This window comes from Dasypus novemcinctus, chromosome 19 (genome assembly GCF_030445035.2).
Source record: "Dasypus novemcinctus isolate mDasNov1 chromosome 19, mDasNov1.1.hap2, whole genome shotgun sequence".
Classification (NCBI taxonomy): Eukaryota; Metazoa; Chordata; class Mammalia; order Cingulata; family Dasypodidae; genus Dasypus; species Dasypus novemcinctus.
Window position 1 is genome coordinate 70,466,580 of NC_080691.1, and position 27,187 is coordinate 70,493,766.

Genomic DNA, 27,187 nt, shown 5'->3' on the forward strand with positions numbered 1-27,187 from the left:
TCAATTTCCTCGGCCGTGCAACGGGAAAACGGGCCTGTCCCACGTCACAGTGCGTGGCAGAGGAACAGGCCGCCCCAAGGCAGGTCAGCCCTCCCCCTGCCCTCAGTACAAAGCTGCGGGAGGGGGACGAGTCGCGATTTACCCGCGTATGCCCGCCCCACGCCCCTGGCACCGTGCCAGGCATACGGGAGGCGGCCCATGAATGCTTGTTGGGGAGCCGGGAGAGATGTTGTTGATGCCACAGATGCTCTCCCCGCCCCCACCCCTCCTCCTCGTTCACTCCTCCCCCCCCCCATGGCCCCTTCCCCTCCCCCCCCAAAGATCTCCCCTCCCTCCAACCACTGCACTCCTTACTCCCTCCATTTCCCCTCACCCCCCCCCCAACTCTTTCTCTGGCCTCCTTTCTCCCCATCCCCCCACCTTAATCTTTCTCCCTTCCCCCATCCTCCCCGCCCCCACCCAATCCGCCCCCGACCCCAGCCCCTCCGCAGTGTGCCCGGCTCGGGCGGAGCCGCCGGAGCGCCCGGGTCCCTGGCTCGGGTCCAGCCCGCGGCGGGGCCCAGGGCGGGCGGCGGGCGGGGTTTGCGGCCGCGCGCGGTTTGGTTTTTTTTTTTATATAACCCTGGCAGGCTCCTCAGGAAGTGCCTTCCCCGCGCCCCCTCCCCCGGCCACGCCGCCGCGCTCGCTCCCTCCCTTCCTGCGCGCGCGGGGCGGCGAGACGGCGCGGTGGAGACGGCGGAGCGAGACCCCGCAGGCCGCAGGTAGAGGCGCGCGGCGGCGCGGGGAGGGCCCCGGGGCTGCGCGGCCCGGCCCGGCGAGCCCGGCCCGGCGCGCCCCGAGTTTCCGGCGGCGCCGATGTGGCCGGCCTCGGGGCTGGGAAGGAAGTGGGGGGACTTGGGGGGACTTTGTGTGTCCGCAGCGGGCGGTGGTGACAGGGGGCCATTGTGCGTTGTGCTGTCCGATTGTGAGAGTTGTGTCGGGGTGTGATGTCCCCCGGGCGGGTGCGGTGCAAAATGCGCCTGAGTTGGTTTGAGTGTCTACTGGGTGTTTTTTTTTTTTCACTGTTTTTTGTTGTGTGTTCATGTAAGCGTGTGTGTGCGTATCCATGTATATATGAATGGTTGTGTGTCTGTGCATGTGTGTATGAAAATGGGGTGTGTGGCGTGTTTTGTGTGTCTTTGTGTCTCAGAGCATCTGAGGATGAGTCAGTGTGTTTAGGAGTGTGTAAGCATCTGGGGTGTTGTGTATCTTTGTAAGGGAGAGTGTAAACCTGTGTGTCTAAATGTCTGCTCTGGGTGTTTAAATGTCTATTGTGTGTGTGTAAATGTCTGGGTGATTGTGTGTCTGGATTTGTTTCCAAGCATCTGTTTGTCTCTGGGTGTGTCTGAATGCAATGAGTGTGTAAATGCCTGTGTGTAAGTGTCTGGTGTGCATGTGTATTTCTAGGTTTGTGGGACTTTGTCCTTGGCTTGCATGTGTGAGTGTGTGCACATCTGGATGTGTGTGTGTGTGTCTGAGTGTCTCTGGGTTGCCCGTGTGTACATATGGAAGCGAATATGTAATTGTGCCTATAGGTCTGGAGAGTGTGTAGTTAGGTGTCTCCATGCACTCATCTCTGAGTGTGTGAGTGTGTAATGTGTGTGTCGCAGGGAGTATTCATTGTGGGTCACGGAGCTCGGTCCCTGGAGGCGCAGGTGTGGTCTCTGGGGTGTGTTTGTGTGTCCGGATACTGAAGTGGCCTGCCCACTTGCCCTGGAGTGGACCCCTGACTTAGACGGAGCCCTCTGTCTCGGGGTGTCTCCAGCCCGTTGGGCTCAGGGGTTTAATTAGCGGCTGGATGGCTCGGCCTAGGAGGGAGGCCCCCCCTCCTCGGGCCAGGCCTTTGTCTGCGCCCTGGGCAGGGTCTGCCTCCCGACAGCAGCCTCAGCCAGATGTGCAGCCGGCAAAGGGGAGGGAGCTGATGGGGCCTGGGCCCCCAGTGGGGAGACCCTGGGGGTCTGGGAGTGGAGCCGGGTCCAGGCCTTTCTGCCGGGCATTTCCTCCTCCTCCGCTGGGCCCTCCTCTACACCCCACCCGGCCTCCCTTGTGCCTTCAGGGAGGAGGGGCTGTGGGGGCTGGCCAGGCCTGGGTGGTACATGGTACACACACCGGTCACAGAGGTGCACACAGCCTGACAGGTACACAGACACCCAGTCACGTGCTCACACTCACGTGCACACACCCGGCCACACGGGTACATATCCAGTCACTCACAGACATCCCAGCCACACACGCACACACCGTCATATGCAAACACCAAGTCCCACATGTGCACCCAGTTTCTCACACGCTCAGTCACCCATCACATGTTATACCTAAACAATATCATACCCACACAGTCACACGCTCATACACTGACACACACTTATAGTCCACAGTCACACGCACTCCTAGTCTCACACATAGGGACATTCTCACACAGTTACACACTCACATTCTCACACGCACCGCAGCGTCCATTGCCTGTGTGCCCTCTCAGGCTAATCTCCCTGCCCTGCGCACACGGTGGCTCCCTCCCTCCACCCCCCATCTCTGCTGGGAGCCCCTGCACCACCATCTGTGCCTAGCATGTCCCCCACACCCCACCCGAGCTGGAAGCATGACACAGGTGTGTGTGTGTGAGGTTGTGGGCAGTGAGAGGCCTGGTTTCAGGGGACACAGGGTGGCATCAGAAGGGGCCAGAAGATGCCACAGCTAGAATGAGAGTCAGAGAGGCTGCTGAGAGAGGGTTCTCTCCAGAGCTGGCAATGGCAGGAGAGGGGAGGGCCGAGGTGGGGAGTTTCCAGCCTGGCCTGCAGTGCCAAAGTGGTCATCTTGGTGGGGGGTGGCTACAGGCTGGAGGGGGATGGAGGCGCCCTATCCAGAAGACCCTCAAGGAATAGCCGAGTCAAACATATGCCTGAGAGGAGGGGGGTGCTGTAGGGGGCATGAGTGACAGGCGTGGATGTCCAGCAGGGGCAGGGAGAGGGGCAGATTTCCTCAGTGATCCCTGAATCCCGCCCCCCCGCTCAGCTCTGAAGACTAGCCCCTCTCCTTGTCCATTCCCTGACCACCTTCCGCAGAAGAGGCAGCTGAGGCCCAGAGAAGCTCACGCGGCCGAGCAGCCAGGGAAGGGTCTGCCCAGGAGACCAACCCTGCGCCACGGACTGAAGCCCCCAAAAGGTAAAAAAATAAGGGGGGGGTGTTCCATTCCAGCTCAACTGAAGGAAGCAGCAGGGTCAGAAGATATCTGGGAGTGAGCTCCCCATTGCTGGATGGGACTCACAGGGCATGTGCACTCCTAAATTGGCCTCTTGGAGTAAGCCTGGCTCCCTCCTTAGAGCCTGAGCTGCTCTGTTTGGGGCTTGATTCTCAGACTTGGCCAGGCTGCAAAGAAAATAAGACAGTGTGTGATTAAAGGGGAAATTGCATGGAGGAAGAAGGCAGGGGCAGGAGGCTGCGGGAGGAGGGTTTGGCACCAGGCCGTGATCCAAAGTGTTGTCTGTGCAGATGCTGGAGAAGGCGAGGCCTGCTGGGCCAGCCTGTAGCCTCAAGAAGGAAGCTTCTTCCCCACCGGTGTGGTGAATGGTGCTCTGCAGTGCAGACCATCTACAAGATGGGGTGGGGCAGGGGGAGCAGGGGAAACAGGTTAAAAATTCACCCTCCAACCCCAGCCCCAGGCTGTCTTTCACGCTGGCCTCTGCACCTTGTGTGGCCCTGCCTCGAAGCGTTGGTACTGGCTCTGTCCCTTGCCTGGTGCACCCTTTCTCTGCCCCTGCACCTGAAGGCTTTCATCTCACCCTTTGCACCTGGCCTCAGAGCCTCCCCGTCTTGTTATTTCCTCTAGAGGATGAGTCCCAAGCGGAAGTCTTGGCTTCTTTGACTTGTCTGTGGCCTGTGTCTGAGCTCCACTGGGGGTGGGGGTGGGGGGCCGGCACAGTTGTTACCCAATGAATGAGCCCAGGCTTCGCTCCTTCCCAGCCCTTTGAACTTGGGCGAATCCTGTAAGGGCTGAGTCTTCTCTTGTCTATAAAACGAGTCATGAATGTGCACCAATCTGGGTCATTATGCACATGAAATGGTGGCAAGCTCTCGGCTGGTAGTTGGCACATAGTAGGAACTCAGTGGGCCCCTGCCTATCCTCTCTGCGAGTGTGGGGAAGACGAATTGGGGGGTTACTGGAAGAGGGAAGGGCCTTTGGGGCAAGCGTTTTCATGGTCCTCAGGGCTGGGAGGGAGGTGGTCAGTCTGGGAGGGACCTTGGCTGTACTGGCTGGTGGGACCGGAGCTGGCCTCATGCATACACTGACCCATTTCCCCCACTCAGGAGCCCGGCAATGCTACTCAGGCTGTGAACAGAGCAGGCAGCGCTGCGGAGGCTGCTGGCAGCCGGGGCTGGAGAAAGACATGTGGACACCTGGTCTCCATGTCTCCCGCTTGCCAGATCCTCAGCTGGGCCCTCGCCCTGGGGCTGGGGCTCACCGTCAAGGTCACACACACCTTCCAGGCTCAAGGTAGGGGTGCCATCCGCAGGCGGCGGGGATGGGGAAAGCAGCTGAGCAAGCCAGTCAGGCCCCAGCAGAAAGGGGGTCCGTGGGGCTAGGATTGGGGAGGGGGATAGGGGACATCAAGGGAAGGTCCTGGGGGTCAGGTCAGCCAGAGTCTTTTTGCATCCAGTGGCCTGAATTCAGGGTCATCACTGTTTCCAGCAGCCAGGCAGCTAGGATGCAAGGGTCAGCAAAGCTGGTGCCAGGGTCAGACCAACAGGACTGCCCCTCCCCCTCGCCCACAGATGAGTTCCTGTCCAGTCTGAAGAGCTATGAGATCACCTTCCCCACCCGCGTGGACCACAACGGGGCACTGCTGGCCTTCTCGCCCCCTGGCCTCCGGAGGCAGCGCCGGGGTACGGGAGCCGCAACTGAGGCCCGGCTCTTCTACAAGGTGGTGGCACCCAGCACCCACTTCCTGCTGAACCTGACCCGCAGCCCCCGCCTTTTGGCAGGGCACGTCTTGGTGGAGTACTGGACACGAGAGGGCCTGGCCTGGCAGAGGGCCGCCCGGCCGCACTGCCTGTATTCTGGCCACCTACAGGGCCAGCCTGGCAGTTCCCATGTAGCCATCAGCACCTGTGGGGGCCTGGTAAGCCAAGAGTTCTGGGGAGCAGGGGAAAATGCCCATCATTTGGAAGTTCAGAAACACACTTCTGAATATCCCATAGATCATAGAAGGAATCAGTGGAAATTTTTTAAGTGTTTTGAGTTAATTCATACCTTCAAGATGCAACTAAAGCAGTACTTAGAGGAAAATGCATAGCTTTAGTTATATACAGCTGAAAATGGAGGCACCAAACACCCACCTCAAGAAATGAGAAAAGGAACAGCAAAATGAACCCAGTAAGAGTAGAAGGAATGAAATCATAGGGACAGGGTTTCAGAATCCTGGGAACTGGAGCCTGACCCCTGCCCTCCACCCCACTCCCCAACCCCCAGCATGGCCTGATTGTGGCAGATGAGGAAGAATACCTGATCGAGCCCCTGCAAGGTGCAGCCAGAGGTCCCCGGGGCCCAGAGGAAAGCGGCCCTCATGTGGTGTACAAGCGCTCTTCCCTGCGCCACCCCCACCTGGACACAGCCTGTGGAGTAAGAGGTACACCATTCTGTCTGGGGATGGGCACAGCATCCGTACCTTGAGGCAGAGGTAGGCAGCAGAAGGTGAATAGGCAAGTACACAACTGGAGGAATGGAAGTACTGATTCAGCTGGGGAGTGCCAACAGAGGAGCAGCAGGGGATTTTACAGACAGCTGAGTGAGGGGGCAACAGAACAGCTCATTACTGCCACAGACAGATGGTCCCGCTGTGAGTGAGCCAGGCAGATATTCAATCATAGAACAATTCCATCTCTAGGATTATTGTGTAATCAGACTATTAAGCAATGGATGGTTATATCAGCTCTTCGAGCAGTTTTATCATCAAAACACCAGGTGGGAAAAGCATGACACCACCATCTGAAAGATGTGACTTCAAACCAAACTATGCCAATGTGGATACCCCAGGAGGTCACTCTCCCCAGGACCTGTCCAGGTGGTGCAGGGGAGCATAAGGTTTTCCCAGTAATGTGTAGTCCCATTCCACAATGTTGAAGATAAAGCCAGGCCTCAAATCTGCACCTACATATTCCTACAGCTTCTCAGAGTCCTGTGGACAATGCCTGAGGAGACAAACCATGCAGGAAGCCTATCTCATTAAAAATTAAAATCAAAGACCTTAAAAAGGAAAAAATTAATTAAATTAACCTGAAAGAAAAAAAAAACCAGTAGAAGAAGAGGTATACAGACATTTAGGGAATGGGAGAGTAGTAAAGCTCTACAATAAGAAAGTACTTCCCAGAACAATCATCCAGTAAGTTAACCAGAGAAATGTTGAGTGGAAAAGCAGAGCAGAGGGATGAGAAATCAGTTTTAGAATCCAATAGCCTGTGAATTGAACATCTTGGCAGAAATAACACCCATCATCAGTTGTACAGATGGTCAGGTGGTAAGACAGTTGCAAAGGGGCCAGTTGTGTTGCTATACAAGCAGAAAGTTGGGCAGTGCATTGACTGGAAAGTTGCTCTGTTGGAAAGCCAGGAAGTTGTTAAACCACATGGTTTGGGCAGAGAGGCAGACTTAACCCACCAATACATCCAGGCAGCGGGATTGGCAGAAGGGTGTACAACTGTGCTGGCCAGTAGTGGAACGCTGGGTACTGGAACCAGTTCGATCAACCAGTTGGGCGATGGGACAGTCATGCAATTGTTCAGTCAGACATTTGGGCCTGGGGGCAGTCAGGCTGCTAAACAATGGGATATTCAGGCCGTGGGACAGCTGCAAGGACATCAGGCTCTTATTCAGCCAAATAACTTGACATCTATAGAACTAGATGTCTATGCATATAATCAGAATGCCCGATAGCAAAACATTAAGGTGGTTGGCAGCCATCAGGTAAGCATACCTTCAGGCAGTTGAACAATAATAGGCAGCAGAACAAATGGGTAGAGGGGCAACCTGGCAGTCAGAGGGTATCAAGACAGATATTGGGCAGTTGTGTCCCACCAGCAGGACAGAGCTGAGTTGCTGTACTGGGTCCCACAGACGAGAAGCCATGGAAAGGGCGGCCGTGGTGGCTGCGTACCCTGAAGCCACCGCCTGCCCGGCCCCCCGGGAATGAGACAGAGCGCGGCCAGCCAGGCCTGAAGCGTTCCGTCAGTCGAGAGCGCTACGTGGAGACACTGGTGGTGGCTGACAAGATGATGGTGGCTTATCACGGGCGCCGAGATGTGGAACAGTATGTGCTGGCCATCATGAACATTGTAAGTGGCTCCCCCTCGCCGGGCACAGAGCCTGGGGATCTGGAGGAAGGCTGCTCTCAGCACTGAACTTACATAGCGCAGTGGCTAGAGGCACAGGCTCTGGAGCCAGGCTGGCTTAAATCCCAGCTTTGCCACTTTCTAGCTGGGTGCCCTTGGGTGGTTTGCTTCGCCTCTCTGCCTTGGTTTACCAATCAATAAAGCGGGGATGATTATAGTACCTGCCTCATAAGGCTATGGAAGTTTCAGTGAGTTGATACAGCACTTAGAAGGATGCTCGGCATTCGGTCTGTGTGTTTGCTCTCTAAAAATAAGCACACTGCCTGCAGGCACTTATTAAGGTCAGCGGTACACAGATTTGCACACATCTGTACATGGCAGAGCGGGCACAACAGACTTGACCCACAGTCAAGACTCTTGAGCACAATTCATCTCAGTTTTCTCCTCTGTAAAATAGGGTTGTAATGGTATCTACCTCGTAGGTCAAATGAGGATTGGTGGTTGGGGAGCCAGGTAGAGCACGTGGCTTGACAAACGGTGCTCTTTCACTGCAGCAGAGAGGGAACACAAAAAGTTTAGCAGACACACAGATGGTCTAATATGTCTTTGATACCATTATGTTCTATCTCAGCTCTGCCACCCTCCCTTGGGCTTTCAAAGTATTCTAAAACCTCCCACCAGGGTTTCCCTAGGGATTCAGATAGGACAGTGTCTTAGTTTTGCCTGAGCTGCTAGGACAAGCACCACACAACGGGTCAGCTTCAACAAGCAGTTATTGATCAGCTCAGAGTTGCAGAGGCCAGAAGTCGAACTTCAGAATATTGGTAGGGTTTGCTTTCTCTCAAAAACTGAGGCTCTGGGGCTTGGTGGCTCTTCTTGCTGTTCCTTGGCTTTCCCATCACGTGGCGATGTTCTCTTCTTTCTCTTGGGTTCTGTTGGCTTCAGCCTCTGGCCCCTCCCCGTGGTTTTCTCCGGCTACATCTGACTTTCTTCCCTTTAGAAAGGTCCTCATTAATCCAGATTAAGACTCAGACTCATTCATTTGGAACCCATAGTAACTAAAAATAACATCTTCAAGAGATCTTATTTACAATGCATTCATATCCACAGGAATGTGGATTAGGATTAGGGATATGTCTGAAGTGGGGGACGTAATTTTAATCTTCCACAGGCCACAATGACCTGGGCTTCAAGATCTTTGCAGAGCTTCCATCTCCCCCCATTCACCCCCAGACCACCTTCTCTTTCCTTCTGATCACTGCCTCAAGGGCTGCCCATGTAGTTCTACCTCCCCTAAGCCGGTACCTACAGAGAGTTGTCAGATCTGCACATCCTTCAGGCCACCTCCAGGCAGAGACACTTGAGGCAGCCAGTGGGTGGGTGGGCATACAAGTGGGGAACAAGGAGACAGACCAGCTGAGCAGGGTAAGAAATGTGCCAGTAAGCAATTGGGGCTTTGCAAACAAGCTTACCCTGGTGTGAATCCCACTTCTGCCACCCATCAACCATGCCTCTTAACCTCTCCATGCCATCCATAAAATGGGGGTGATAATAGCACCTGTTTAGGAAGACGTACGCATTCCGTGTCTTGATTCAGGCAAACTGCTGGTCTTGTAGTCTGTGCTTGTTTCTTTTTCACCCCGGGCTTCTCTTAAGACTCGGTCTCTCTTGTTTCTTGGAGGTCAGGTTGCCAAACTTTTCCAGGACTCAAGTCTGGGAAACACCGTTAACATTCTCGTAACACGCCTCATCCTGCTCACAGAGGACCAGGTGCGCTCACCCCACCCCGTCTCCTCCGTATCAGTGTGGCCTGCCCTCCCTGGGTGGCTGGCACCCAGGCACTTCGCTTTGTCCATCCCCAGCCCACCTTGGAGATCACCCACCATGCTGGGAAGTCACTGGACAGCTTCTGTAAGTGGCAGAAGTCCATCGTGAACCGCAGTGGCCATGGCAATGCCATTCCGGAGAACGGCGTGGCCAACCATGACACAGCTGTGCTCATCACACGGTGAGGGGCTTGAAGCAAGACCGTCAATGTGGGAGGGACTGGAAGCTTCAGTTGCCCTTGGGGGACCTAGGGATGAGGAGGGGTTGCTGGGAGCCTGAGAATGTGGGGCCAAGGGTGTTCGGGCATTGGGCACTGATGCATTCATTGGCTCCCTCTCCCATTCATTCATTCATTCACTAGTGTACCCCTCAGCATCTCTGAGGTCAGCTGGTTGGGACAGTGTGTGAAGCTACAGCTGGGAGGCAGACAGTGTCCCCTAGGCAGAGCTCAACCCCAGAGATGACCGTGGTGGGATCACTGGGGCTTAGGGAATCAGCCCAGCCCCCTCATTGCCTCCCTTTCATTCCACAGCTATGACATCTGCATCTACAAGAACAAACCCTGTGGCACACTAGGTACCCAAGCCCCTTAGTTTTCAGGCACCTTTGAAGGCAATAGGCTGGGTGACCCTGGCCCTGGAGGAAGTCCTGGCAGGGTGGATAGGGCCAGCCAGCTCAGCCCTGAGCCCCCAGGCCCACACCCTCATGCCCGTTTCCCAGGCCTGGCCCCAGTGGGCGGGATGTGCGAACGAGAGAGAAGCTGCAGTATTAACGAGGACATCGGCCTGGCCACAGCCTTCACCATCGCCCATGAGATTGGACACACGTGAGGCCCAAGGACCAAGGAGGTGGACTATGGGAGGGGCCGGGTTGGTCCTTCTGATGCCCAGCAGAGTCAATGCCCCTGCTCCCCTAGGTTTGGCATGAACCACGATGGTGTGGGAAACAGCTGCGGGGCCCGCGGCCAGGATGCAGCCAAGCTCATGGCTGCCCACATCACTATGAAGACCAACCCGTTCGTATGGTCATCCTGCAGCCGTGACTACATCACCAGCTTTCTGGAGTGAGGACAACCCAGCCTGCCCTGCGGAGAAGGGGTTGCTCTCCCATTGGGGGGCGGGGCTCTGGAAAGCAGCTGCCTCTGAGAAAGGTTCTGTCGCCTGGGGGGGTGAAGGGGTGACCGCTGCCTTTCTCTCACCTCCCTGCAGCTCAGGCCTGGGGCTGTGCCTGAACAACCGCCCCCCCAGACAGGACTTCGTGTACCCGACAGTGGCACCTGGCCAGGCTTATGACGCGGATGAACAGTGCCGCTTCCAGCACGGAGTCAAATCGCGTCAGTGTAAATACGGGGTAGAGAGAGCCTTCCTGCTTTCCTTCCTGGGAGGGGTGAGGGTGGGAAACTCCACATGGGCATCCGTCCCAGGCAGTGGAGGTGGGAGAGCCAGAAAGAGGGGTGAGATTCCCTGGGGGTTGGCAAGATGGAGGTGCATGGTGTGTACAAATGTCATAAGCAACCGGACAACCCTTGAGTATCTAGGGTGGGGCTCCTGATTTGGGGGCCTGATCTGGAGGTCCACCTTCTGTCCACCTATGGACTGCAGCAGGACCAAAGTCCCAAGATCCCTAACTGGGCCGCTTTTAACTAAACAGCCAGACTTGGTGGAAGGAGTTTCCCTAGGGATGAGCTATCTTCCCTGCTTGGCAAAGACGGGGATGCAACTTCACTTCCCACATTCCCCAAGGACCGGTTCTCAAGCTCTCCTGGCCCTAATCCTTGACTGGATAGGCTCTGAGTTCCCTGACCACCTTCCCTGTTCCCCAGCTCCCCATCTCTGCATAGAGAAGCAAGCCAGGGGTTCCACCCCCAGCTCCCCCCAAGAAGCTGCAGGACTGCTGGCTTCCTGCCTCAGCCACCAGGGGTTGCCCACTCAGCTGGGGTCTACCCTGCCATTGCCCATCTTCTTTGGTTCCTTAAATACACTCCCTCACTCCTCACAGCCTCAACCCTGATGGCCCAGGCACAGCCCCATTCAAGACTCAAAGAATCAGAGCAAAAGATTGCATGGCAATGTCCAAGCAAGTGCCATGTTAACCCAAAGCAAGAGTGGGCAGCCGTTAAAATACCCACACTTGATTTTCTTTGTTCACAAATGCTGAGTGGCTGCCAATACAAGATAAGGAGACAGACCTGGAATAATTTATATTTAACGTTCTACTCTCACCCTCCACACTAACTTGGCAGGTAACTGTAGGGCTTTCTAATGCATTTCTAAAGAATTATCAAGCTACCCCTGAGCATCTCCTGTGTCCCAGATACCCTAACAACCATGATAATGGCTGACATTTACTGAGTGCTCGCTATGTGCTAAGCATATCACCTCACTTAAACTTCTGATAATCCTTTTATCCCCCATGTTATAGATGAAAGGACTGAGGTGTAGGTAAGTTGACTCACCCAAGGTCACAATTTGAGAACAAGACAGGCCTGGAATTTGAATCCAGATCTCTGACTCCCATTTAAGGGGTCAGGGGCAGGGACAGGCCTATCAGACTTTTAGGCTTGGGCCGGTACTGGCTATATCTTGAAATGAGCCTTTTAATTTCCAAAGGGACGTCTTCAACTCCCTCATGGCAAAAGGGGAAGTTACAATGTATAAATGTGTTAATACATGCAGAGATCTTGGCCTAATGCCTGGTTTAAGGATAGCTGTGGTCTTTGTCACCCAAGCACAGGGCATTTGTGCAAGCCCTTTTATGCTTACTCTTTCACATGCCCCTCACAGCCTCGTAATGTAGGCAGGAAACTGATGGCCGGAGAGAGGAGATGCTTTGCAAGTCAGTGGCAGAGTTGAGTTTCCCCAGAGTGGTTCAGGCATCAGGTACCACAGCGCCTCCTGGTGGAGAAAGGGCCAAAAGCAGAGCTAAAATAGGCAGTTATCTTTAAGAGGTGTCAGAAGTGGGATTGGGGCCGGACTCACGTGGTATTTTTAGAAATGATCAGGAGGATAAGGTCAGCTGAAGCAGGGAAACCAGACTGAGTTTTTAGGTGAGAAGTGCCCTCTGCAGAAGAGGGCAGAGTCAGGGATCCTCTCAAGCAGATGTGAGAGAGCAGCTGGGAGGGTAACTCTCCAAACTTCTTGCGTACAGGCATCTTTCAGAGGCTGGCCCAGAAAGGGTCCCTTTCTACAGCTATTAGTTGGTCTAAGCCCATATCCTCGAAACTGATTAGGTTAAAAGGGAATTATACATGTTTATCAACGGGGGCAGGAGAACCTGTACTAAAGAGCCTGTGGTCTGGCCACAGCTGAACCCATTGGGACTTATCCAGGGATATTAATCTATACCTTAAGCATCAGTGTGACTTATTTGGATTGCTACAACCTCCTGGCAGGAATAGAACCTCCTGCCAGGGCCTGGGCCAGCCAGCCCAAACAGAATTCAGACAGGAAGAAGGTGAGCTGATTTTTCCCTAGGGTAAGTAGAGGAAGTCTCACGCAGACCCATTGTGGCTTTGACACCCAGCCCCATACCCCATAGCTGAAAACCTTTGGTGTCTTTTCTGGTTTAGTCGAGGTAACAAGGAGAACCACAGCTGGGAAAACTAGAGATGGGGCAAGGCTTGGAAGAACTACTGTTACCTCCTGGACTGCTTCACCCATTTCAAAAAGGAAGCCAGAATCCTTTATCCCTTAACAGATCCCAGGGAGATCCCTTAGGAGGCGCCAGGGGCTGAACTGTGGATTATTAGAGCACAGGTCCTGCAATTGAACGTCTAGGTTAGAGTCCAGGGTACTGCTTAGTAGCGCTGTGACTTCATGTAAGGTACCTCACCTGGCTGAGCCTTGGTTTTCTGTAGTCAGATGGGGATCGTTATGCCTAAAGGAGTTTGTGGCACACCTAGGTGTTCGATAAGTACAGCTAACTGCCAGAGAAGGGGTCCCAGGCCGTGCCCCACAGAGGGATCCAAGAAGACTCGATGGGACCCAGGAAGGAGCGATGGGCAGTAGCAAGCGCACGCCTGGGTCTTCCCTGAGCCGGGCGGGTTGCCCGAGGTAGGAGGGGCGGAGGGCGAGCCTGAGCAGGCGCCTCGGCCCGCAGGAGGTCTGCAGCGAGCTGTGGTGTCTGAGCAAGAGCAACCGGTGTATCACCAACAGCATCCCGGCCGCTGAGGGCACGCTGTGCCAGACGCACACCATCGACAAGGGGGTGAGCGCGGGCCACGCCCCCGACCTTGGCCACACCTCCTGCCCGCAGGTCTCGCCCCTGCGGGCCTCCAAGCCTTTGTCCACTTCCCTTCCTCGAACACTGGCTTCCTGGCCACGCCTCCGGCCTCTTGCCAAGCTCCTAGAGTCCCCTGCTACCTGACTGCGCACGGGTCCCCACTCATCCACCCCTTCCCGAAGGGACTGAGACCTGCGAGTAGGGGTGGAGGGCGGGGCACCGAGCTCACCCCTCCCTCCTCATCCCCCAGTGGTGCTACAAGCGGGTGTGCGTCCCCTTCGGGTCACGGCCGGAAGGCGTGGATGGGGCCTGGGGCCCGTGGACCCCGTGGGGCGACTGCAGCCGGACGTGTGGTGGTGGTGTATCCTCCTCCAGCCGCCACTGCGACAGCCCCAGGTCAGCCTTCTGAGACCCCCTCCCAGGAGAAGGGCGGCTCCCGCCTCACATGTCCCCCCTGCCCCATCTCTTCTTTGCCTTCCCCCCACCCCCACTTCCAGGCCAACCATCGGGGGCAAGTACTGCTTGGGCGAGAGACGGCGGTACCGCTCCTGCAACACGGACGTAAGTTCCCCCGGCGCCCCAAGGGTCCTGTGCCCTTGGCCCCGCTTGCTCTCGGAAAATAGAAAGCAGCTACCAAAGAGGTTCAGCGGTTGCCTCTGGAACCTGCAGCGGCCACATTTGTCTCCCCTCTCCCTCCACCCCCCTATCTCCATCACCTGCCCTCTCCTCACCGTGCCTGCACCCGAGTCCATCCCCTCGCACCCCCCCAGGGATTTGGGTCCTTCCCATTCTCCCTCTTCCTTGTATCCTCAAATTCTTGTAGATGGCGCTCCCACCTTGAAGTAATTGCTTGGCCCCCACGATCCTGTCCAGCTACAGCCCAGGCTTCCTCCTCCCATTGCAGCCCCATCTCCCCAAAGAGCCTCCACCCCCACCCACCCCCCACTATTCTGATCCCCATCCCACCAAACCAACTAGCCCGGTTTTCATCTTCATCTGACTGAGGAGTTTCCTTTTTGAAATCTGTTCCTTGCCGGCTTCCCCCACGCCTGGCTCCCTCCACCCCCGGCTGTACCTTCTGTGTCCTTTTCCCAGCTTCTCCTCCGCTGCCCCTTCCTCGACTATCAGGGTTTCCTGCAGGGATGCTCAGATTCCCCAGGAGCTCAGGTCTCTGGGGGAACCCACAAGCCCTTCACACCCATGAATTCGAAGCAGGGTTGGCATCTTCCCCCATAGCCTGCTTCTTTCTAGGCTCTCCCCAACACCACCTCATTCCTCAAGAACGGCCCATTGTCTGAACCCTGAAACCCAGCCAGGAACCTCTAGTGGGCCACCTAGTCCCATCTGCTGTGTACCTGCCCACCTAGCCTTACTGCTTGGGTCTAGACCAGACCACCAGGTGGTCTGGACCATCACAGCCTCCTTCCTGGCTTCTCTGTCTCCAATCTCGATCCTCCACCTTGTCTCTGCTCTGAGCACTAGTTTCCCATCACTGGACCTCCAGCCCCCCATCACCACTACCTGGCTGGCCTCCCCCCAGGACTGCCCCCCTGGCTCCCAGGACTTCAGGGAAATGCAGTGCTCTGAGTTTGACAGCGTCCCCTTCCGTGGGAAGTTCTACACGTGGAAGACATACCGAGGAGGTGAGCGGGGGCCCCAGGAGGCTATGATGTAGAGGAGGGAGCCCAGGCAAGCATCCAGGGCAGGTCTGCTGGGAGTCATCACTCCCCCTGCCTAACCTGCCCATCTCTATTGGGTCTGGGGTCTGTCTCTCTTGGCCTCCCCCTTCCCCAGGGGAAGCTGGGATCTGAGGGAACCGTGTCCCTCCCCAGGGGGTGTGAAGGCCTGCTCGCTCACCTGCCTAGCAGAAGGCTTCAACTTCTACACGGAGCGGGCGGCGGCCGTGGTGGATGGGACAACCTGCCGCCCAGACACGGTGGACATCTGCGTCAGCGGCGAGTGCAAGGTGGAGGAGACGGGGGCGGGGAGAGAGTCCCCATGGGGCGGGGTGGGCGCCCCCCTGACTCCCTCACCACCGCCCTTCCCAGCACGTGGGCTGCGACCGGGTCCTGGGCTCCGACCTGCGTGAGGACAAGTGCCGCATCTGCGGGGGCGACGGGAGTACCTGCGAGACTATCGAGGGAGTCTTCAGCTCGGCCATGCCTGGGACGGGTGAGAAACCCCAGCTCCCCCCAGACACCCACGGCCCCCTTGGGCAGGTCGCTGGGGACGGGGCTGGCCCCACCACCACGGCCAAGATCAGGGACTCCACAAACCCCGGGCCCAGTGGGGTGTCAGGAACCCTCAAGAGTCCTGGAGACACAGCAACGGCTCCAGATCAGGGGCCCCAGCTTGGGGGTGGGCCCTGGTGCCTCAACCTTGTCCATTTGAGTATCTGAGAGGATAGTATCTGAGAGTATCGAGGGTCCAGTAGAGAACACTGACCACTAGAATGGGAAACGGGAGCTCAGCTTGCAGAAGGGCTTACGGGACCAGACACACTGTGAGCCTTGAGCGTGGGATTACAACGTGGGGGTCTAGACAAACCAGAATGTGTGGGGGGCACAGGTGGGCTGGGTGAAAGGGTCCATAGGCGCCCAAGATCATGGAGGTAGGAAGTGGTGGAGCCAGCTGCAAACCCAGCACTGATTACTAAAACTCCACCCTGCGGCGGGGCGCTCTGTGGCGGCCCTCCTCTCCACCCCAGCCCAGCCAGATGCTTGTTAGGGGAGTGGGCGTCACACTCTTGGTGGTTAGAGAGGCAGGAAAGTTTAGATCCCTTCCCAGCTAAATATAACACCCGGGGTAGGGGCTAAGGGGTCATTGATTTGCTTAGCTTCTTCTGACCTCCATTTTTGTTTTGTTTTTAATGTTTTGGTTTTTTTTTTTTTTATCTTTTTCTTTTTTCTTTCTCTTTCCTGTTGGTTTCTTGTTTTTGAGCTTCCATTTTTTCTTCTGTAAACTGGGAGGTGATGGTACATCTCCTTGTCACCGCCCCGGAGCGGGGACACAGGTGCCTGAAGCACAGCAAGTTCTGACTGTTATCTGTTATCACCATGGGCCAGGGATGGGGGAGGCAGGCAAGGAGGGGCGAGAGGGTGGACTGAGTGGGAGACATCTGAGCTTCGCCGTCCAGGGTATGAGGAAGTCGTCTGGATCCCCAAAGGCTCCGTCCACATTTTCATCCAGGACCTGAATCTTTCCATCAGTCACCTGGGTGAGCCAAAGATGGGGCTAGAGGGCGGGACTCAGAGGTCAGAGGGGAGTAAGTGTGGCTGGAGTTCTGTGACCCTTGCACTTTCTCCCAGCCCTGAAAGGGGACCAGGAGTCCCTGCTGCTGGAGGGGTTGCCCGGCACCTTCCAGCCCCACCGCCTGCCCCTGGCTGGCACCACCTTTCAGCTGCGACCCGGGCCAGACAAGGCTCAGATCCTAGAAGCCCTGGGGCCCATCAACACATCCCTCATCGTCGTGGTAACAACGGGGCTTGGGGCAAGGTGCACGAGGACCCTAACCTTCTTTGGAGGGTGGCTGGAGCTTGGCCAGAACCGCTGTGTGACCCCTCCACTGCCCACCCCCAGGTGCAGGCACGGACAGAGGCGCCTGCCCTCCGCTACCGCTTCAACGCGCCCATCATCCGGGACGTGCTGCCGCCGTATTCTTGGCACTACGCGCCCTGGACCAAGTGTTCGGCTCAGTGTGCTGGCGGTGAGCCGGGACGGGGCCCGGGAAACGGAGCACTGGTTACCCGGCTGGGGTGCCGGCACCCTCTCCCCAGGGCTGAGCAGGCCTCTTGCTCACCCTCACCCGCCCCCAGGCAGCCAGGTGCAGGCGGTGGAGTGCCGCAACCAGCTGGACAGCTCGGCCGTCGCCCCGCACCACTGCAGCGCCCACAGCAAGCTACCCAAGAGACAGCGCGCCTGCAACACGGAGCCCTGCCCACCCGAGTGAGTGCCCACCAAGGGCTAGGGGTCCAGAAGCAGCCCTGGGGTGGGGGTGGGGGGGTGACGGTGCTCCCAAGCTCAGGGTGATTGCTCCAGGGGAGGGGCAGCAGGGTCTCGGTGACAGTGCTGCTGAGATCAGAAGGGTGAGTGCTCCCAGGATTGGGCTGACAGTGTTCATGGGGATCCAGCTAATAATCCAAGTAATTGTCCTCCCTTAGGGTAATGCGCCTCCCTGCCCCACTCTGGGTGAGGGAGCACGTTAATGATGTTCCAAGGGTGAAGGACTGGGCTGCCCTCTTCGGATCACTAATGATGCTCCTTGCTGGGGCAACAGTTCCCAGCGCCAGTCTGGATAATGATGGGGGGGGGCTACGATGGCTCCCGGTGACCTCCCAACCCCACCCGCCCCCCGCAGCTGGGTGGTAGGGAACTGGTCCCGCTGCAGCCGCAGCTGCGATGCGGGTGTGCGCAGCCGCTCGGTGGTGTGCCAGCGCCGCGTGTCGGCCGCAGAGGAGAAAGCGCTGGACGACAGCGCGTGCCCGCAGCCGCGCCCGCCTGTGCTGGAAGCCTGCCACGGGCCGGTCTGCCCACCCGAGTGGGCCGCCCTCGACTGGTCTGAGGTCAGACCCCCTTCTTGCCCGTGCGCATCCCACTCCTCTCACCTAGAGGGGCAGGGACTGGGGGGACAACCTCAAGGGCGCACCGAGAGCCTCCCGCGCCAGCCCTAGTGGGCCCTCTTAAGACTGGCCCTGGCTTTTGCCGCCCCCTCTCCCCCTCCCACCGAGCTCGCCCTCTGCGCTGCGGGGACGTGGCTGCCCACGGAGACCTGAGATGACTCCTCCAACTACAGTGTACCCCCAACTGCGGGCCAGGCCTCCGCCACCGCGTGGTCCTTTGCAAGAGCGCAGACCACCGCGCCACGTTGCCCCCAGGGCACTGCCTGCCCGCTACCAAGCCGCCGGCCACCATGCGCTGCAACTTGCGCCGCTGTCCCCCAGCCCGCTGGGTGGCGGGGGAGTGGGGTGAGGTAGGCGGTTGCACCCCGGGTTTGGGGACGGGTGGGGGGACAAGAGGGTGGGGCGGCGGCTCAGCAGCGACTCCCCTCAGTGTTCCGCGGAGTGCGGCGTTGGGCAACAGCAGCGCGCGGTGAGCTGCACCAGCCACACTGGCCAGCAGTCACGCGAGTGCGCCGAGGCCCTGCGCCCACCCACCACGCAGCAGTGCGAGGCCAAGTGCGACAGCGCGCCCCCTGGCGACGGCCCCGAAGGTACACAGAGGTGGGAGGAGGCCAGGGGCCCCGTTTGGCACCTGATCATTTGCCCCACCTAGAGCTTCTTGAACCACTGAAGCTTTTCTCTCTCCATCTCAGACCATCCGGTCACCATCCCCTCCCACAAACATTTATTAAGTGCCACCGTGTGCCAGACCTTAGTACCAAACTTTTCAGGCATCTAATCTTCCTGGGTGCCCAAACTCCGGTCATTCCCCCATCCACTTCCGTAACGTTTGCTCTGTTTCTCTCTACCTATAGAATTATATACCTAAGATGGGGTTTCTCAGCTTCAGCACTGTTGAGGTTTGGGGACCCGATGGTTCTTTATGGTGGGGGTCATCCTAAAAATGGGAAGGCCTCCACCCACCTAAAGCCAGTAGCACCCCTCCCTCCAGTGTGACAGCCGAAAAATATCTCTAGGCATTGCCAGAATCCCCTAAGCTTCTAGGGGCCAGATCATCTCCTTTTGAAAACCACTGCTTTCAATATACCCATCTTTTCTACCTGGGTAAATTTGTTTTTAAAAGAGAGCAATAGATAAGTTCTGGACGCAAGAACCAAACTTTGTGGGTTCACATTCCACGCCCGCCACTTGCATCTCTGTGCTTAGGTTTCTTCATTTAAAAAGGGAGAGGAGCATGGATGACAGCCCCAAGCAGATATTCTCTACTGGGTCTTATCAAAGGAGTAGTTGGAAAGGGAGTTCTTTTGTCCTTGTTTTATACTGCATCCGAATCTGACCCAGACCCTGTATTCTCTGTCTGAATCCTCCAAACAGCCTGATGGCATCGGTTCTATGACAAAACAAACCAGAACAGCCTGGTGGCATAGGTGCTATCAGAAGCCTCCTATAACAGTTAAGGAAACCGAGGCACAGAGAAGCAAAGTCACGGGCTCGGAAACATGCAGGTGGTGGCTAAGACCTAATCCCGAACACTTCCCCCCTCTCCCCCCCTCATTTCCCGCCCTCAGAGTGCAAGGATGTGAACAAGGTCGCCTACTGCCCCCTGGTGCTCAAATTTCAGTTCTGCAGCCGAGCCTACTTCCGCCAGATGTGCTGCAAAACCTGCCAGGGCCGCTAGGGCGCGCGCGCGGTACCGGAGCCTCCACGGGGCGCTGGCTGGGGGCGGAACCTGCAGCTGGCCATCCCCGAGGGGCCTGAGAGGGCGGGAGCTGGGGGGTGGAATGTGTGAAAGAGTGAAAGAGTGAGGTGAGAGCTGAAAGTTATTTATTGGGAACCCCTGCAGGGCCCCTGCCTGGGGAGAGGCCCCTCTTCAGCCCCTCCCCCAGTTCGCACAATGAGATCCCTCCAGGGTGGGTTTGGGGAAGAGACAACTGTTCACCCCAGCAGCCTTTCCACCTACCCCACGGGAGCCCCCAACACTCTGCCCCGCTTTGATGGGAATATGTACTGTGAAGAGTGGAGCTGGGGAGGGGACCTGCGGGTGCTCTGCCCCCAGCACTGCCCTATCCCTCCTCTCTGAGCGTGGGGGGGAGGGGTCTACGTCCGCCCTGGAAGAGGGGCTTACTCCCTGACACCCTCCCCCTGACCACATCAGCGATAGGGGTGGGACAGAGCTGGGAAGAACCACCCCAACCTCTGCTCTGCCTGCCCCAGGGGACCCCGACATTCAGGCCACCCTGTCATGGTGCTACAGGTCCTGTCCCGGGGCCGGCACAGCCCTCGCCAGGGAGCCCCACATCAATAAAGTTCTGTCTTGTGTACATATCCGCGAGAGGGTGGGCGTGTGTCAATGTGTCAGGGTCATATCCAGCCCCATCCCCACCCCATCCCCCTTCCGCCCAGGCCAGGAAGCAGCCACAGCCTGGCATGGGTCTCCCCAGCAGCCAGAAGGGGGGTGAGGTTCTTACCAGCAGAGTCGAGAGCTCAATGATTCAAGCACAGAAGTACAGGTTCTCATGGAGGTTCAAAGCCAGCCCACCACATGACCATTCACTGCATGCTCCAGCCATACTGGCCCAGAGGTTCCCAATCTCACCATCCTCTCCCCACATCGAGGCCTTTGCTTGAACTCCTTCCTCCCTCCTTTTCACCTGGTTAACTCACCATTGCATCTCAAGGCAAAGGCCGCCTGCTCCTAGAAGCTGCCCCAGATGTCCATGAAGGTGAGGTGCGCCCACCTGTTGATTCACTCTTAGCACCTGGAGACATGCTGAGGTTTCTCAGGCACCAAGTCAGTTGCAAACTGACCCAGGATGTTTGGGGAGAGACAGGGCCCTCCCAGCTGTGTCCACAAGGGAGCGCCTTTCCGAGAGCTGGGATCTCCCTGCCAGGGTCAAATCCTGCTTTGGTCACCTTGCCTTGTGGCAAGGAAGGTGACATATCTGCAAGTGTCAAGGCTAGCATCTGGTTTCCTGAAGGTTAGGTCATGGGCACACACTTCACAGATGCTACTGTGTGCCGGATGTGCTGGGAGTACCACGTCTTCATTTACGAAGCATCCAGGAAGTAGCAAAGCTGGGGATTAAATAGATCTGGCATCCAAAGTTGGGCCTTCCAGATGCCCTTGACCCCCTACCACACACACCTGGGCTCTCAAGGGTGGCTCTGGAGAAAGGCACTGCAGAAGCGACTCTGGAAGAGAGGCTTGCCAGGGGGTTCTCAGAAAAGACACCCGTCTGAAATGACGCCTCCCCTTTGCTCCCTGCATTTGCCCTGAAAAGAGTCATTAAGTTTAGCAGCCAACGAGTCTGGCGCTTGTGACCATGGCCCCTGTCCACAAGGAATTGGAGAAAGGGGCTTCTGGTGTCCGGCAGCATTTGCCACCAACCCCAGGCCCTCTCCCTTCAAGTTCAGAGCCCCAAACAGCCGGCTCCCCACAACCATGTTACAGCCCAGGCTCTCCCCGCCCCCGTGCCCCAGCTTCCCTCCACTGTGGCCACAGCCCCTCCCCGCCAAAGGAAGTGAGAGGGGGGCTGTTGTAAGAGGAACTAGGGCTGGGAGTTGGGTGAAGGAGCGGGGCCATGTTCCAGCCACCCCCCAGAGTTCCTTGAGCCTGCATCCCTGCAGCAAACCATTCCGAGGGCCCCCTGGGGACCCAGGCGCCAAACTCCAACATGGTAAGTCCTTCATGGGCAAGCCCCGGATACGCACGGGGCGGGGGGGCACCAGCCAAGTGCAGTGGAGGTGTGGTGATGCAGAGGGGCACAGCTGGCCTTTGAGGATCCCTTCTCTTGCCTTAGTGCAGCTCAGATATGCCAGGGTCCCCTACCAGGGACAAAGCTTCCATCCAGCGGCAGCCAGGATGCCAGCATGGTGATGAGGATGGAGAGTAAATGGAAGGCAGAAGGTGGCCCTCGGGGGTTGCCCAGCATCCACAGGGGCCCACAGCTCTTTCCTGGGGGTTAGAGAAGCCAGTCTCCAGCCCCACTCGGTCCCTCATCTCCCGTGGGCAAGTCTCTCCCCGTCTCGGCCTGAGTTCCTGCATTTTTCATATTTGGAAATCTGTCTAGATGCGAAAGGTATCTGTTCTTCGGGGGCCTGTCCGTTGGAACCCCTTCAGGGGGTCTGTGGATTCCGTCGCTCTGGGTCTGCAGTTGGGAGGGGAAACTGTCAAAGGGACCATGGGGGAGCAGTGAATGTCCTTTGGCAGATGACAGGGATGGTTTGTAGCCGTTACGGAGGCAGGAGCTGTTTGTGGCCAAGTGTGTACCCACCACCACCGGTAACTGTGGGGCAGTGGCAGTGGAGATGCCACAGCCAGAGGCATCACCGCCTGGTGAGGTCGAGGTCTGATGGTGACAGCGACAGGGCTGGGGATACTCGTGGTCTCCAGTCTCAACCCAGCGGAATCCGTAAATAATGTGGGCTGGAGGTCCTGGACTGGCTATAAAAGTTGCCCCCACATCTCCACACGCTCACAGGCCACTTCAGCTTTCATTTTTTGTCATCCTGTCGGGGAGGCCTGGGGCGTATGACTGGGTCTGTGATGGAGCTGGTAGTGACCGCTGCAGGGATCCTGGCAGTCGAAGCGGGCTGCAGATGGGGGTGGAGGCAGAGGTGGGACAGAAGTCAGAGAACGTCTCCCTACTTCCGAAAGTCAGCCATGAAAACTGGCATCCCTGGCCAAGGACCTCACGGAATAATTCACCTCTCTGGGCTTGGGGCTGAAACTCTTCCAAACCAGGAAAGATTGAGAGCTCAGATGAGCACACTTTGATTCAAAGAACACCGGAAATAATTTGCTACTTGAAAGAAAGTCGGCCCCTCCCGAGGAAGCGGTGAGAAATGCTTAGTCAACAGTTTGCCTGGCAGATGAGGTCTGGGAGGGGAGAAATTGATCAAAGAGGGCCCTGAAGGAGAAAAGGAGCCGAGAGCAGGTGCCTGGGATGCTGGTACCTCTGTCTGGGGTGCTGAAATCTTCTGGGGGTGGGGCTGGGAGTGGGGAGAGAAGTGGATGTCAGAAAGGTGGTTGGAGGATCCAGTGAAATTATGTCCTTAAAGTCCTTGACGGAGCACATAATATGCACTCAATTCGTAGTCACTGCTGCTGCAGGTAACGACTATTCATTGCTGGGTTTAACAATGGTGATGGGAGGTCCCAGGTTCAATCCCTGGTACCTCCTGAAAAAAAAGACACAATGGCTAAAGGGCATGGTGACACGTTAGTGCTTATGGTAGGACAGTTGCTGATAATTGTTGGTCACAACTGCTGCTTCACATTGGGTTGTTGGTGTCATTGGTGATGAGGTTGTTGGTTTTAGGTTGGTGGTAGCAATGCTTGTTGTGGGGGAGTTGATGGCAATGGCTGTTTTGGGTGACAGCTGTTCAATAGTGGTAGGTGGGTTCTTCACTGGTAGGGTGATGTTTGGCAATTGGTGGAATGGCAGCAGTGGGGGATGGCTTTTATTTGCGGTTGGTTGATGGTCGTGTGCTCACTTGCTGTTGGTAGTTCATTGTTGGTTTCTGGTAATGGTGATGGGTGATGTTGGTGGTGATTTACTGTTGCAGTTTTTTTTAACCCATCAATTTTATCGATACATGTTAGTAAAGCATACAATTTATCCAAAGTGTACAATCAGTGGTATCTGGTTTAATCACATAGTTGAGCATTCATCACTTGAATCATTAGTAAAACATTTTCATTATTTCAGCAATGGTTGGTGACCACTGCTTCATGAGATTGTTAATGATAGTTGGCTATGTGTGACTGTTGGTGGCTAGTATTGTCGAGGTTGGTGTTTACTGTTGATTGTGGTTGGTTGTTACGGGCTGCTGGAAGTGATGAGGGTAGGTGGTGATGGTGGGAGAGAAGCTTGATGGTGGGTGATAGCTCTTCCTGTTTGTTGTTGGCTGGTGGTGCTGGCAGGAGTTATCAACAGTTGTTTGACTTGATGGGTGGTGGTGGATGCAGCAGTGGGTTGTCCTTGGTTGTTGCCGGTGGTGGTGTAATGGTAATGGATGGTTGTTTTTTTAAGGTATAGACATGAAGCAGGAAGGCCAGTGGGGTGATTGTTTGGTCCAGGGCCACCATGGAGATAGACAGAAGAGGCTTGGAATCAAGAGACATTTGGCGGGGGAGAATCAATAAGATTGCAATGAAGTAAAGGGCTCCAAGGGAGTGCAAGAGTCAGGGACACCCGAGTTCCTGACTTGTTGATTCTTTCCCCATGAACTGTGGGGAGGAGGGAGGCCACAGGCTCAGGCCAGGGTTCCTGGGCAGCCCAGGGTCATGGCCCCCACTCTAGAGCAAGGGCCCAGCTCTGGAGGCAGAAGGGTCCCGACCTCTGGCTGCGTCAAGAGGAAAGTGAGACATGCCCCTACCTCCTGGGAGCCTCAGGAGTTGAGATGTTGTCTGCAGAGCATGAGATGGAGGTGCCACCCCAGAACCCCACTGAGCTGGGGGAGGGCAGGACCGGGCCACTCCGGGGGGCCAGGCAGGGGCCCAAGGGCTGGGAGCTGGCTCCAGTAGTCGCCACGGTATCTTCAAATCTCCTCCCAGGCAACCACAGCTCTCAGGACCAGTGTGGGGAAGGAAGTGGCCGTTTCGATGCTCTTTCCAGTCTGGGTCTCTGGTTGTCACCGCCCAGAAGTGGGGAGGCTGGAACAGTTGGGGCTAATTGCAAAAGCATCTCATCCAGCTGGCCCTTCCTCCTGCTCCTGGGCCCTGAGTCCACCAGGGCCTAGCAGTGCCTTGTTGAATCTGCACAGCAGCACCCTGAGATCTGTGGCCCTTGATATTCCCACTTTGAGGAAACCGAGGCAGGGCAGTTAGGTGAGTCATCATGCAGCCCGAAAGTGGCAGACGATTTCAACTTATTGAGTCCTTAGGTCACGCTTTGAACTGCCAACTTGACCACTACTTCCCCCTCCTTCTATGAGGTAAGAGGCCCCCAGGGGCCCCTCGCCATGCCCGAGACTTACCGCCCAGTCCTACTGCCAGCATCCAAAGCTCTTCAGTGCCCCCTGCCCATCCCTCCAGCCTCATTTGGACCTGGACTCTCCATTCCAAAGGAACCAGAATCCCAGCACCCACACACACACACACCCCAGGCCTCCCTGGCCCATTGTTCCTGCTGCCACCACCGATTCTGCCTGGAAGTTCAGGTTGCAAGTTCTGCCTCCTGCAGGAAGCCTTCCCTGATCCTCTCACCTCTCCTTCACACCCTCTAGCAGAGATCCAGCCCAGTGTGGTCACCTCTTTGTATCCACTCGGCACACTGCGCCCCAAGAGCAAGCTTGGACAAGCCTGGCCCACCTTTACCTCTCCCCGGCTTTCCCACCCCCCTCACACAGAGCAGGGGCTCAGGAAACGTGTTCACTGCAGAGCCCAAATGCCCCAGCCCCACAGCAGCCCTCACCTTAGCCACAAACATCCCCTCCCTTCTTTGGCATCAGGGAAGCCCTGCCCCTTAAACCCCTCCCCTTGCCCTCTACTTTGGGGTGGGAGGACTTCTCTGAAGAGCTCAAGGAAGAAGCTACATCCTCCCTCCCACCCCAGCCACCTTGAAACTCTGACTGTCTTTCACAAGAGCCCCAGCAGATTGAGTCATACTTGGCTTGTGGTCAACTGTGACCACAACCTTTTCTTTGCACCCCCACCCCTAAGGAAGGGACTTAGGAACAAACAGTTTCAACTTGACCCGTGGAGACCTGGGAGCCACAAAGAGAGAAAGACCCATAAGACAGCACTGGGGGCATTCTCATCTGGATGGCACTTTTCATTCATTCAAGTATATATTAGCCAGCTCCTATATCCTAGGCCCCATGTCAGATGCTGACCACTTGAGCTAAATTCTCTCAGGGCCACCATCCACCATTTCCTTAGGCACCTTAGTGCACCTTTCTCTGCTAGTTTAATCCCTAAGGAGGAGGTCTGTTATCAAACTCATTTTACAGGTGGGGAAACCAAGGCTTGGAGAGGTGAAATGGCCTTCCCAGGGACATGCAGTTGATCAACTGTCAAGCCAGGCCTCACACCCATCATCTGTCACGTGTCAGAATCCTGGACTTTCCTTCCACACACATGGGGCGGGGGGAGGACGACCCTCTGTTCCTCCAAGGCAATAAGCTCCCAGGCTGACAACTCATGGTTTTTGTGGCCAGACATAGCTAGGAGTGCATGTGGGGCAGCCAGGGGCCTGGGGCAGAAGAGAGGGAGAGAAAGGCAGGGGCTGCCAGAGGCCAAGGGCTGCCCAGCCAGGCCAGCGGACAAGGGGAGAACAACGGGAAGAGGAACCGAGTCCTCAGCCAGGCGGGACCCAGCTGGCTTTGGGGCCTCTGCCCCCGGGAAGGGAAGTGGCCTAGGTCCCAGCTCAACCTGAGAGCCCAAAAGCACAGAGATGGCGCTGGCCCAAAGGGGAAGCCTGGTCGGACAGCCTTGCCCCGCCCCATCTTTGTCTGATCCGGATAAAGAGCCGCCCTGGCCACCTCTGGCTCAGCCTGGGCTGAAGATGGACAGCCTGGTGGGTGCTCCCGCAGACCTTCCCTTCCTGCACCGCCACACTCCTGCCTGTGACCTTGGGGAGCGCGCCTAGCCCTTCCTGGCCAGGTTTCTGTAAAATGGGCCTCGTAACAGTCCTAGTCTCAGCTTGTGAGGCAATTCACATGAAAAGCTTAGCCCGGGGAAGTGACTGTGGCTCAATCAGTTGGACTCCCGTCTACCATATGGGAGGTCCTGGGTTCGCGTCCCCAGGCCTCCTCATGAAGGCAGGCTCACCCACATGCTGCAGAGAGCTGACAGCCTGCAAGCGCCAGGGAGTGCCACCAGCCCACAGATGCCGCAGAGCGCCAACACAGCAAGGTGACACAACAAAGAGGGAGACAAGCAAAAACACAGAAGAGCATGCAGCAAATGGATTCAGAGAGCAGACAGCAAGCAAGCTGCAAGGGGGGAGGGGAAATAAAATAAATAAATACAGACACAGAAGAATGCACATCAAATGAACACAGAGAGCAGACAGCAAGCAAGCCACAAGGGGGGGAATAAATAAAAATAAATACACAGAAGAGCGCACAGCAAATGGACAGAGAGCAGACAGCAAGCAAAAAGCCGCAAGGATGGGGGAAGCTTAGCCCAGCTCCTAGCACAGTGTAGGTAC

General features: G+C 56.6%; 2 protein-coding genes and 1 non-coding gene across 9 annotated transcripts in view; all 3 read left to right on the plus strand.

Annotated features, from left to right (window-relative positions):
* Nucleotides 1-538: 538 nt before the first annotated feature.
* ADAMTS10 (ADAM metallopeptidase with thrombospondin type 1 motif 10) lies at nucleotides 539-20,354 on the plus strand. Of its 6 annotated transcripts, none has more exons than XM_004454700.4 (26): nucleotides 539-761; nucleotides 3,102-3,201; nucleotides 4,345-4,531; nucleotides 4,810-5,156; nucleotides 5,507-5,663; nucleotides 7,148-7,365; nucleotides 9,049-9,132; nucleotides 9,225-9,370; nucleotides 9,722-9,765; nucleotides 9,910-10,015; nucleotides 10,106-10,252; nucleotides 10,398-10,539; nucleotides 13,288-13,395; nucleotides 13,661-13,806; nucleotides 13,908-13,971; nucleotides 14,951-15,053; nucleotides 15,243-15,376; nucleotides 15,459-15,582; nucleotides 16,547-16,627; nucleotides 16,719-16,882; nucleotides 16,990-17,116; nucleotides 17,226-17,355; nucleotides 17,768-17,972; nucleotides 18,203-18,379; nucleotides 18,460-18,619; nucleotides 19,598-20,354. In XM_004454700.4, the coding sequence occupies exons 3-26, from the start codon at nucleotides 4,444-4,446 to the stop codon at nucleotides 19,705-19,707; spliced, it is 3,312 nt and encodes a 1,103-aa protein (XP_004454757.1). In that variant the 5' UTR covers nucleotides 539-761; nucleotides 3,102-3,201; nucleotides 4,345-4,443; the 3' UTR covers nucleotides 19,708-20,354. The 6 variants fall into 6 exon arrangements, 3 of the variants coding, with proteins under 3 accessions (XP_004454757.1, XP_012379240.1, XP_058137872.1); XR_011646550.1 differs by having other exon boundaries at nucleotides 545-761; nucleotides 16,719-16,905; XR_011646549.1 differs by having other exon boundaries at nucleotides 545-761; nucleotides 16,719-16,905; nucleotides 17,230-17,355.
* LOC111763242 (small nucleolar RNA SNORA73 family) lies at nucleotides 6,053-6,255 on the plus strand. Its single transcript, XR_002796142.1, has one exon. It is a non-coding gene; the product is annotated as a small nucleolar RNA SNORA73 family (small nucleolar RNA).
* A 1,213-nt stretch (nucleotides 20,355-21,567) lies between the features above and the next one.
* Nucleotides 21,568-27,187, plus strand: part of MYO1F (myosin IF) — a 38,385-nt gene continuing 32,765 nt past the window's right edge. The window contains exon 1 of one of the 2 annotated variants that reach the window (XM_058281890.2): nucleotides 21,568-21,706. In XM_058281890.2, coding sequence (XP_058137873.1) covers nucleotides 21,704-21,706 — 3 coding nt within the window. In that variant the 5' untranslated portion in view covers nucleotides 21,568-21,703. The remainder of the gene's footprint in view (nucleotides 21,707-27,187) is intronic. The other variant, XM_071209944.1, reaches the window with a different exon arrangement.